Below are 12,624 nucleotides of genomic sequence, written 5' to 3'. Positions count from 1 at the left end.
CTGAGACACAAAGCAGTGACATTTCTGACCTTAACAACAACAGCTTTTCTGTATCTTATATGGTTTGGTTTAGGGCTGTCACAGTATCAGATTTACACTACACGATTATCACTCTACACTACACGAATTTATGATAACGTTAATATCACGATATCTATTGAAATTAAATAAATGATGCTATCAGTCAAATTCATGTTTTATTTTGTTTTCTTTTTTTGACCAATGAATCAAACTCAAAATGTGACTGTCGGGAGAGAGAGAGATAGTTTGTAACCATTGTGGCTCTTAAGACCAAATGTTAATGGGTTCATTGGGTTCAACCATAATGGAGTATCAACCAGATACTGGTGCTAAATTATTCACACAATATCTGTTATCACAATTATTAATATCACAATTATCGTGATCCTGTAAATCATGCACATTTTATATTCACATTTATTGATTTAGCAGATGCGTTTATCCAGAGCAGAGGTTGTCAAACTGGGGTCTGGGGACAAAAAATAGATAGGCTGTGTATTCTCGCAAAACATTCATCACATTTGGGGGTCCTTGGCATGAAAAACTTTGAAAAACTAAGAAATAATGGAGCATTCGTCATTTTGTCTATAGGGCCGACAAAAAGCACAGTCTACAACAATAATGTTTACAAGCATATCTGAGTCCAGTTCGTGACCTCTCTTGTGATATATATTCTCTTCTGGAACTCCAAAGTATGTGAGATTACTGACTCTTTTTTTTTTATTGGAGAAACTACACATATGCAAAAGCCCATTTGAAAATCCATAAGCAAACACTCACATTTAATCTCATTGGTGCATCTTGAAAAAACAGGTGAGATATTACATTTGATTTTTCTTTGGGAACACTGGCAAATTATACTGACGTATTATAAATGAAAGCTAACCAATGATTCATACTGTTTATTTTGATGTGTGCTCAATCATATTCATTATCAGCCGCTGGTGACTGGGGTTATTTGCCCAGGATCAAACCTGGACCCATCAAACAAACAGCGGAGACATCTTATTTAATTACCCATCCTGCCCTCTGACAGTCCTGCCCTGACAGACGGAAACATTTCCTCCTTTAACTTGCTGTGAGCTCTAAGCCAGGCCGTACTCGCTGGAGGCCCCACAAATTGAGACAAGTGAGGGTCATTTCCTGAAGGAGGGCCGTGGAATGCCGAACAGGTATGTCCGTGACCTCTGACCCCGCCATTAAGGTTGACCCCATGCACCCCTGCTCTTCAGTAGCCTTTCCCACATCACCCCAGGCTTTGATGTCCACTCATGGGTTTTCCCATGGTTCCCCTCCTTCCAATCAGGGTGGTGGAGAAGGGGGTCGCGCAAACTTAATGACACGGGTGGAATGCGGTCTGAAGTTTCAAACTGGCACCCGAGTCGTCTTTATCATCCCGGGCTAATAAAAGAGCAGAGTGCGTGTCAGATGAGCCGGGGCACCGGGCGGCTGTCACTCTCTCCTCTGCTGAGCAGGCAGCCATAGACGTCAGTGCTGTCGTACCACAGCTTTATATTACATAGACCCCCAGTGCGTCTCTATTTCAGGGCTTCTCTCGCTCTTACCAAAGCCCGGTCCGCAGCACTGAAGTGCATAAGATGACTCATTATAGTGGGTAGCAGCGGTTAAACAACCTCCATTAAACCAAAAAATGAGTCCCGATGGGGGCTACCGGTGGATTGTAAGAGGATAATGTACAGTACACGACTTAATGCACACGAGGAGAAATGTACATTATCATGACATGCACACAAGACTTAATGCTTAATGCTGAGTGATGGTTATCAAAAGCCTTTTGGTTGCCTGTCATTGTGTTAATGTTAAAATTGTACGATTTTTTTGTTACTTTTTTGTTTCTGAAAATGTTTTCTTTCTGCGCTCCGGCTAAAAAGAGTTCTGAGTCATCAAAATGTAAAGCGAACGCTGTGATTGAACAGAACAAAAATAGGATTCAGGATAAAAAAATAAACACCGCACAGGCACAAAAGCCAAACAATGCATTTTATGAATCACTCATGACTCACCGGCCATCTTCAGAATACAATTAGCATTTGGTTTACTGCACACTATACTATATAGGCTATTGTATACTATCTAATGTTTTTTTTTAAGTGTGTGTAACAAAACACATACACAACGTTTCTAACAGTAGTATGTTACGTTGCAGTCATGTGACCTCGCCATGTCGCATTATTAATGTGAATTCAGTGAATGTTGTCTGGCTATCCTACATTAAATCGTTGTAAATATTACTATACTCAAAATAGAGTCCGATTGCATTGGGGGTGCACAGGTCCAACCAAGGTGTTCTATTTTGACGCTTATCTAGCTAGACTTAGTCAAATGTTTGTATGCTATTCCAAAAATGGGTTTTAAGTAAGTCATTATTACGATTGATTTGATTACAAAATCAGGATACAATAACAGGCTATTACACGAAACTTCTTACGTTGTTTTTGTTTATGTTTGGACGCACAACTAGGGCGTGGAAAACGCACAGGACAGGGAGAGCATGTGTCAAATTTGAGACAAATAATCTGCGCGGGAAAGAGAGGACAAGAGAGGTGGGGGTGGCTCTGAAAGTCTTTTATCTCCAGTTTCCCACATCCTGCCGCCGAGTTTCAAACCGGCCACCCAATTTGAAAGAATTCCTGGTATGCGCCTCATTTCCATAGCGACCGGCATTGTTCTCTATCTAAATAAAATTTGCTGCCCGCCAGTGAGGAAGAAAAACTTTGCGCGCTAATTTGAGATTAATGAGGTAATGGAGTGCACGCGGTTCATAGGCTATACGTTTGTCGACCTACTTCAGAACACAACAAACCGAAGAGTTGACGCATGCGTCATGTAGCCTACAAAGCAAATGGTTGCATTTGCAGAACATAATGCAAAACACTAGATTTCATTTAATGTAGTATGTTTCTTTTTATCTTAATTTTTTTATGCATTTAATGTGAGTTTTGCCTGTAAATACTTGTATTATTTCATGCAAACGTTTTAACGTTTATTGTCCCTCCATGATGTGAAGTACCTTCTTTGCATGGAGTAATGGGAATTTTGAATGGGAAAAGATCAGGGGGAAGAACAGTGAAATGTACAAAATGGAAGTATTTCATGCAAACCACTGCGCTACTGCAACAATAATTTGAAGTTAGCAGGTTTAAAACATGCTAAAGTGTATCCAAATAAACCAGCCAAATGAATTCGTGATATTAAACACCCGTTCAAAAGGCTGCATTTATGGAGCATGAATACTTTTTTTGTATATTCATATTTCTATAAAGTAATGCTCCATATCCGTGGTGGAGGCTTTTGTTAAACGATATGATTCATTCTGTCTCCCTGCCCCACACCCTCAAAAAACCTTGACTATTTGGCGCGTTTTGATTCCCGCCACGTCGTCTAGCTCTGCTACGTTTTTCTTTATTTTCATATTTGATTGACCTTTTTCTGCAGAGGCAGGCGTATTACTCATTGGCTGATTCATGTTTACGGGCGGGGCCGTCACTGACGTACAACGAGCAGCCCCGCCTTTTTTACTACTGGTATATAAACGTTTTCGCCCCTCCTTCGTGTTTTAGAAAGCCGGGTTGTTGCGTCCGTCGCTTATCGTGTAGTAAATATTTATATTAAAATCGACCGAAATCGTTTGTTTTTATTTTGCTTTTACGCGAATCGTATATTCCGCACTGGACTAGACCTCGTGCGGTCGTTTGCGGTTCGTCTCAGAAATCAAAGCGCATAGTCTCGATGAGAAAGGATTTCTACAGCCGACCCAGCAACGTGGATCCCTGACACAGACCTTGCCTGTATCTCTCCACACGACGGATTTCGACCGCCAACATTGGAATAGTCGCCAAGAACTTGCATTTCGGATTATAAAAAGATGCTTCTGTCGAAATTAAACACATTTGCCCACATTTCCACCGTAGACATGCCGGCGAAGATCCAGCTTCAAGGTTAGAGGACATTTGCTCGTGTGTGTGTGCGCGTGTGTGTGTGTTATGGTCTCGCGTCAGCAGGACTGCTGGGAATAGCACCAGTCGTGCGTCAGATTTCCACATTATTATACAATTATGTACATTATATTTGTTCTTATGGATTTATCGTCTATCTTATCTACAGTTAAGGAGAAAGAGCCCTTCGAGAAGGTTTATCAGGTCGGCTCTGTGCTCGGAAGCGGTGGTTTCGGGACCGTGTACGCGGGGTTGAGAGTCGCTGATGGCGCGCCGGTAGGTGTCCTTTTTCCACCTAATTTGCATGGATTCTTCCGAATTGACCCTTTGGTAAATGTTTTTCCGCATGTGGAGTGCTTATTTTTAGTAATTTCTATTGGACATTATACGCAAAATGTATAATAATACATAGGTTCGGCGTTTACTAATGTTTTATTTACAATTTTCAGGTTGCCATTAAGCATGTTGCAAAAGATCGCGTGACCGAATGGGGAGAACTGGTGAGTATTTAACCTGTTTTGTGTTTAAAATGTCGTGTTTTATATATCTAAGGCGTTGTCGATTAAACAACAATGTTCCCCGTTTTCAGCCCAATGGCGCCCGTGTCCCTATGGAGATCGTCCTGTTGAAAAAAGTCGGTACCGGATTCCGCGGCGTGATCAAGATGCTGGACTGGTATGAACGATCAGACAGTTTCATTATCGTCATGGAGAGACCGGAGGTCGTCAAAGACCTGTTTGACTTCATCACGGAGAAGGGCGCGTTACCCGAGGAGCTGGCCAGGAACTTTTTCCGCCAGGTTTTGGAAGCGGTGCGTCACTGCCACGCCAGCGGCGTCGTGCACCGCGACATCAAAGACGAGAACATTCTGATCGATTTACGGACCGGCGATCTGAAGCTGATCGACTTCGGATCCGGGGCTTTGCTCAAAGACACCGTTTACACCGATTTCGACGGTAAGGGACGTTTGCTTGACCTTGACGTTTGGGTTCCCACGTTCTTGGAAAAATCCAGTGTAACGCATGTAATGCGTTTTAAAAACGTTTTTTAATGTCGGTGAAAGTCGTGACATTTTCTAGGGAATAACCAATATTTTTCGTCTTGGATAGACATTATGACGTTAGACTGAATCCCGGTCTATAAGATAAATATGCATTTTGTTTTTAAAACGAACATGTCAAAGCTATCCGATCATTGGTTGCCTGATAAATATACTATTAAAACCCTTTTCATCGTTGGTCACACTTGTCAAGCTAAAAACGCCAGATATATCTGTCTGTGTTAATTTAATGAGTTGTGGTTTTGTCGCCCCCACCGGTGGGAAATGGAATTGCTACAACTCAAAGTTTGTAAACACAAGTCACATGGCAACCAGTTTCCACACACGCGCAGGCCTACTGTCACTTCTGCGCGCATGACTGTAGTATTACTGTTCAAACAGACCCACCTTTTCTGCCGCACCTTTTTACTACAGTGTTTGTTTTCGTAGTTCTTTCTCTCAGGCTTTTAAATGAATATCTATTTATATATGTGTATATATATATATATATACAGTATAAAGAGGATTTACCTCAGTTTTGTGATTTAAAAAAACATTTATTAATTTTTCTCCTTAATTTTTTTCAGGTACTCGTGTTTACAGCCCACCAGAGTGGATTAAATTTCATCGCTACCACGGTAGATCTGCCACTGTGTGGTCTCTGGGCATTCTGCTGTACGACATGGTCTGTGGGGACATCCCATTCGAGCAAGACGAAGAGATTGTACGTGGCCAGGTTCTGTTCAGGCGGAGAATCTCCACAGGTAAGACCCGCTGGTCACATGACATCCGTTTTCAAGGATTTGATATCTTTATTGCAGTGCCATAATCTCTCATCCTGTCATTTACAGAGTGCCAGCAGCTTATCAAGTGGTGCTTGGCCCTCCGCCCTGCAGAGCGGCCGTCCTTCGAGGACATAATCAACCACCCATGGATGCAGAACACAGCGCCATCTACGGATGGCACGGAGATTAGGCTCCACAGCATCAGCCATGAGCATCAGCCTGCTGCTTTCACAACCGTCACTGTGTGAAAATGACTCTGAACGCACATGCAGAGACTTTCCATTACAATAGAAAGCCACCCAGGGGATCTCTGGATCGAGCAGTGCAAAAAAACATGTTTTTCTTTTTGTTTTGAGCATTGCTGCTGGGCGGGAGGGGGCCGTTCTAGGCTAGGCCATGAAAGGAAGAGGCCCACCTTTTAGAGTGATCTGTTGGGTCTTGTCTGCTGCTAACCCGTGGTTCAGGGTCCCAAAAATCTGTCTTGTTGGAACCAAATGACAGACACGGGTAGTTTGACCTCGACCGGTGCAGAGAAGCAGGGCGGACCAAGATGAGTCGTGCTTGTTTTGAGGGCTAGCCAATCTGCTGCGAGGGGGCGGCTACAGAAGCAGATCAGCCGAGCTTAATAATTTTAGTGCCTTCTGTGCAAGATCAAGGGTTGTTTTTTGTTTTGTTTTGTTTTGTTTTGTGGAAATACTTGAATTGAGTAAAAGCCACTGTAACACTCAACTCCTTAACCAGATGTCTTTTTATTACCTTCTTGCTTCCACTTTACTTGCTTCGTGCAGGTAACTGTTGGGCTTACTCTGATACGTAAAGAGTAACCAAATCGACCTCACGAAACCTCTGCAGAATGAAAAGTCTTACCTCACGGTTTCAGTTAACCCTTTGAGTATCTTTTCTTTGTACTGAGTAACCGTCAACAACTACCACTTGCTGTCACAGATGCACAAAGCAATGCAACTATAACGTGAAAGACTACAATTTCTGCTTTTTCAGTTTTTGTTTATAATGTAAATATGTTACGGCTTGTTCTGATGACTCGATTTCAAAGACAAGGCTTGTGTAAATTATATTTATTTCAGTGTCTTAAAATGCAAGATCGAAGTGGAATTATTTATTTATTTATAGATACTTTTTGCAAAAGAATTTCTCATTCCACCACTAAAGGGCCCACAAATTATTTAAATGTATTTTTACTATATTTAAAGCCTTTTCTTTTTGAGAAAGATGTACATATGTTGTAAATAATCCTCGAAAGCACTTCTGTTTCTCGATGCATGGTGTACTGAATGTCTACTGATGGTAAACGATACCAGTCTGGTGTTGTCATGTTCGTCACCTCATTTAGACCGTCTGCTGTGCATATGTTGGAGGAAATTACCTCGTGAATGTTTGAGGACCGAGTGGTTTGTGTTTCCTTCACCTTTAGTAGGCATGACTGCAACCTGGATTTTGTCTTTTTGGTTTAGCAATATCAATTGTTTAGAAAGCTATTTTTTTACACAATTGTCAATAAATATTTTTTTAACGTTCACCCTGGTGTTCTTGGTATGAATCACTGACAGTCACACCCAATTCACAACCACAGCAGAATCAATTTATGGCCCTTATAAAAGGCTTAAACTGACAACAAACAGATGTCATTGCAGAATTAGACAGATTGCATCGGTATTAGCTGTAAATCCGTTAAACTAAGTTTTATAACATTCTTATCGTTTTATATTGATATAGTGTATCTTTAATCTGGGGTTATTATGACCACAGGGGTCCCAGGTTTCTTGAAGGTGGACTCTGAACCAGAAATGCCCGGTAACCCCTTTAACTTTATCAGCGTTTTATAGGGTGTGTCTCAATCAGCTCCCATGTTCAGCAGTCAGGGAGTTGGCCATTTTAAGGTCTTATTCTCAAAATCCTTCCAGTGCGCTGATTACGTTCGTTCCCAAAAAATTCCCACAATGCATTGAAAACGACAGGGAGCATCGATGCTCGCTATGTTCCCTTCCCAGAAATCTCGTGACATTTTTGGAAGCCCTTTAACCGAAATTGCATGAGCCAACTCAATAAACTTAATGAAACGCGACATGTAACAAAATAATTCAAGTGTTTCTCATCTGTATTTCAACCATTTTTAAAAAAAATTAATTCAGAGAGATGTCGGTTTTGCATGTTGTTGATAATTACCAGCTATGAATTATCACAACGTTCTTAAGCTGTCACATCGCAGAACAATAAGTGAACAGTGTCCTTACCAGTGCCCAAACCTGTGTACACGATATACTGATTCACGAGCTAGGGAGCTGATTGAGACACAGCCATAGACAACATTGAATGTTGAAATTACAATTCAGACTTTTACGATGGTTACAATATGATATTTTGCTGCATTTGTTTATTTGTGAAAATTGCATGATTATGGGTAATGTAGTTTTTAACCAGGGATTTGGCTATTAAACATTTAAGTCACACTAGAAGCATCTCAGTGTCTGTGATAGGTTTGATTTAAAAGGTTTACACCGTCTATGTGGAGAAAATTAATAAGCTTTTTGCTCATTTGTAAGAATGGTAGTCTTCCGATGTATTGAATGACCCAGGACAGCACGGCCTCAGCATGGGGCGTCCTGACCTGATCCCCCACCAGACCCAAAACTGCTGCCCTCTCTATAAGGACAAACACAACGCCGGCAGGGAACGTTCCTGTTAAGCCTTTCATTAATCCTCTCACAAAACCTTCACAGCATTTATTTTCTAAATGAATTACAATGCATATGACCTCAGGTCCTAAGTATCAGAGGGCGATTGTTGGTTTGGATCTGACTGGCATTCACGGGGTTTGTAACTAAGCTTGTCAAGAGGTGTTTGAAACACAATCTGATTTATTTTCACATCCTGTTTTGAGCTTTGAGAAATAAACTGGCAGAGTCTTAGGATCAGTCGATGCAACGCATGTGTGGGCCGTGCACTAAAAATAAAAGTTCTTCAGTGATTTTCTGTAATGCCTAAGCAACAGCCAAAAACATTTATTTTCATAATGAATTGATCACAGGATTATGAACATGTTTTCTTGAAGAAAGTAAACAGGGTCTGTTTTGTTTTCGTGTTGACTGCGAAAAGTTTGGGCTTCCATGGCTTGTTAACACGTTTACTCATTTGGCAAAAGATTTTTATCCAAAGCCATTTTTAACAATATATGTTTTTTTCTGGAAATCAAACCTACCACCCATGCACTGTTAACACTGAGCTACAGCAACACCTTATTTGAGTAACAAATCCCAGCTTCCTAGTTTGGAAGTTCGATCAATGGAAAGACTAGTCAATGGACGCCATCTCTCCCACAATGCAAAGCGAAGCATCATGCAAACTGGTTTTAAAATGAGAGTCAAATAGCTGGTATTTGCATGTTTGGAATATATGAGTGATTCTCTCCAGCTATAGAGAACATTTGGCTGCTGAATCACTTTGGCCCCTGTTGCATAATCACCACAAAACAGTTCAAACACGCGCAAGTTTCCGAACACATGTTCCGACTGTTTACAAATGCAAGCCGTGTTGAAGCTGTACACACAGAAAAGCATTCTCAGTGCATGTCACTATAAGATCACACATGATGTGATATCGGTGATGTCGGCGTGGCCATTACCCGTGTTTCTGGTTGACCCGTAGTGTACTATTTATAGCGTTGCTTGAGCTGTACTTTGCGACCTTTGTCCTATTATTAAACGGTGTGTTTTGTGCTTTCACAATAACATTATTATGTTAGGTGATGAGATTTAAAGGGATACTCCACCCAAAAATGAACATTCTGTCATGAATTACTCGACCTTAAGTTATTCCAAACCTGTATACATTTATTTTTTCTGCTGAATAACTTTAGGTTGAGTAAATTATGACAGAACTTTAATTTTTGGGTGAACTGTCGCTTTAACAGAGTCCTTGTTCAAAAAAGAATCAATGTTGTCATGGATGGGTGGCATTGAATGAAAGCATTTAAAGGGATACGCGCCCCCCAAAAACGAAAATTCTGTCATGAATTACTCCCTACCAAACCTGTATCAATTTATTTGTTCTGTTGAACACAAAGAAAGATATTTGGAAAAATGTTAGCAACGGACATTTCTGGGACACCATTGACTACTATAGAAGATTTTTTTAATGGTAGTCAATGGTGCCCCAGAAATGTCAGTTGTTAACATTTTTCCAAATGTCTTTCTTTGAGTTCAGAACAAAGAAATTATACAGGTTCAGAACAACTTGAGGGTGATTAAATGATGACAGGATTTTCATTTCATTTTGGGTGGAGTATCCCTTTAATAGACGTCAATTTGTTTGCATGAGCCAAAAGTTCACAGCAATCCAGACAATCACTACACTGGTTTCTAATTGTTGGTGCACATTTGTCAGACCGTGCGCGTGATTGAACATATACGTTATTTATTGCATATTAATTGCACTAAATGGAGACATAAAATTAGCATCCCAAGCGTAAATATCATTCATTGCATAACAAATGGAAAAATCAGCTACCCGCGTGATCTAACATTAACTCAACTGACCCTGAATTTCCTCTGCTTGGGTTAAGAGTTCTAGTTGCTATTCCATTCTCTCTCTCTCTCTCTCTCTCTCTCTCTTCTTTCACACTGCTGGGAAATGGTAAGCTGGCTCAATGTGCACTCGCCTACCTCTTAAAGAACCGGATATGTTAAGTAATCACACACACACACATGTTGGGTTTCCATGTTTTATGGGGACATTGCATAGACGCAATGGTTTTTATACTGTACAAACTGTATATCATATTCCCTAACCCTCCCCCTAACCCTAACAATCACACACAACTGTCTGCTCTTTTAGATTTTCAAAAAAGTAAATTCTGTATGATTTATAAGCTTGTTTCCTCATGGGGACAAAAAAATGTCCCCAAAAAGATGGCAATATCCAAAATCCTTGTCCTTGTGGGGACATTTTTTTGTCCCCATGAGGAAACAAGCTTATAAACAAGCACAGTGTGTCTTTATACATTTTGTCCCCATACCGTAGGGTTTACCCTTCCCACCCACCCACACACACACACACACACAGATGGACAGTTTGAACAAAATTGAAACTCTCCTGCTAGGGAAACTGAGAGTGAGAGAATTAAATTGTCATAGAGTTTTCAGTCTCGCTCTCAGCTGCAGGTGTGTCTGTTGGGTACACCTGTATAATTAGTGCCATTGAGTTTCTGCCACACACGGGCACGATGATTTGGGCAAGGTCACTGTGGCCTCGCACTGATTATATCCTGTGCGCTTCACATGCATGTGTGTGCTTGTGTGTGTGGTTGCGTGTGATTGGCTGCTCTCTCACATGCCCAGCTGCATCTGTAAATCCAATATTCAACTGAACAATCATCATGCATTATTGTGTGCACAAAAGTAAAGCAACATACTCCGCTGTATTTATTATTGCTCACATGAAAGTTAAACAATTTCCCATTTTTCACTTTGACATGATACTGTATATGACGGTGAAACATGAATAGGCTTTTTTTAAAAGCTGTTATGTTCTGTTTTATGGTGAGAAATTTTAACAACCCATAAGAAAGAAAAGTCACAGGTGTTGATCTCTATTTGCATACAGTAAATGAGATAAAATGGAGAGCAAATGGAAACTTGCTTAAGCCTCCTGTGTCTCACAAATGTCTCCGTTATAGTTTCAGAAGAGGTCTCAACAATGTCACAAAGTGAGCTCAGATTTGTCAAGTCGGCAATCGAAATTCAATATTATTAAAGATAACTCAAACATTTCTAATCAAATTGACCCAAATCCACATGATTTTATCCCTACAATCTACATTTATTTTGCACCTCCATCTTCGTGTATTTCAAAAATGGTCTCGTTTGTTTCTGTTTCTATTTCTCCTAAGCAATTTTATGAGAAGCGACTTGAATGAAACAAATCTGAGAGCTCTACAAAATCTCATGAGTTATTATGAAAGAGCAACCATTGAGAAATAAAAGTTTCCTCTGGGAACACATTAACATGCACAGTGTGTCTTTGAATGAAAAGGACTGTGGGAGTGAGATCAGTGTTTGCTTCCAGGCTGTTCTTCCTGTGTTTCCAGGACTCTTCGGAGCTGCTCGGTGTGGAATGCGTTGCTAGGAGTGAAACTGGTTCTTTTCCTAATCACAGTCTGTTGGTACCTGTTAAAACTCTTTCTCCCATGCCTCTGCCTTCTTTTGCTACCCAGCATTCTTTTCACCGCGACTCGCTCTCAGCCATGAAGTGCTCAGAGCACTGATCACAGATCAGTCATTCAGGCTAAAGGTCACGGGTCGAGAGCATACACAGTTTTGCAAGGGCAGAGGGCGTGCCCGCCTCCGCAACATTCCTGCTGCACAATCAAAGGAATTGATATCCCGACCTGCCACGGCAAACACGCGCTGTTGACGAAACTCTTGTGATTCATGCTTCGGTAAATAGCTAAGTCAAGTTCGGACAAATATGAGGGGATGGGACAAGCTTGAGTTTTGCGCACCGTCCTGTGTGTCCTCTTCCCAAACAGAATTACTTACGGGAGTTTGAGTGACTTGAGAACTCCACTGGAGTCAGTTCCCATGGTGGAGAATGACTTGCGGTGGGTGGAATGGGTGTTAAGCGAAGATATGTTCATGAGTGCATTGAAATGAATGGGAAATAGATTTCAACATAAGTATGCTCTTGGATGGTTCTTTACATTTGTTTTCTTAAACTATGTATGCTTATTAATGGTGGAGGAAAATGTCATTGCTCAGTTTGTCTAGCTCAGGCGATTTGATGAAGTTGATTATGTAAGAAGTTTCTC

The 12,624-nt window shown here is 40.9% G+C and overlaps 1 protein-coding gene across 1 annotated transcript; it reads left to right on the top strand.

Annotated features, from left to right (window-relative positions):
* Positions 1 to 3,583: 3,583 nt before the first annotated feature.
* Positions 3,584 to 7,338, top strand: pim1 (Pim-1 proto-oncogene, serine/threonine kinase). Its single transcript, XM_057357406.1, has 6 exons — positions 3,584 to 3,980; positions 4,147 to 4,253; positions 4,427 to 4,477; positions 4,567 to 4,933; positions 5,604 to 5,780; positions 5,868 to 7,338. Exons 1-6 carry the CDS (start codon positions 3,908 to 3,910, stop codon positions 6,047 to 6,049), a joined length of 957 nt encoding a protein of 318 aa, XP_057213389.1. The 5' UTR covers positions 3,584 to 3,907; the 3' UTR covers positions 6,050 to 7,338.
* Positions 7,339 to 12,624: the final 5,286 nt, after the last annotated feature.

This window comes from Triplophysa rosa, linkage group LG17 (assembly GCF_024868665.1).
Source record: "Triplophysa rosa linkage group LG17, Trosa_1v2, whole genome shotgun sequence".
NCBI classification, from domain to species: Eukaryota; Metazoa; Chordata; class Actinopteri; order Cypriniformes; family Nemacheilidae; genus Triplophysa; species Triplophysa rosa.
This window is presented reverse-complemented; position numbering and strand designations above follow the sequence as displayed.

Excerpts from the sequence above, each read along its gene's own strand:
- pim1 (XM_057357406.1), top strand. The coding sequence starts at position 3,908 with ATGCTTCTGTCGAAATTAAACACATTTGCCCACATTTCCACCGTAGAC. Across the intron at positions 4,254-4,426 it reads GAGTCGCTGATGGCGCGCCG|GTTGCCATTAAGCATGTTGC; the intron begins GTAGGTGTCCTT and ends TACAATTTTCAG. Across the intron at positions 4,478-4,566 it reads TGACCGAATGGGGAGAACTG|CCCAATGGCGCCCGTGTCCC; the intron begins GTGAGTATTTAA and ends CCCCGTTTTCAG.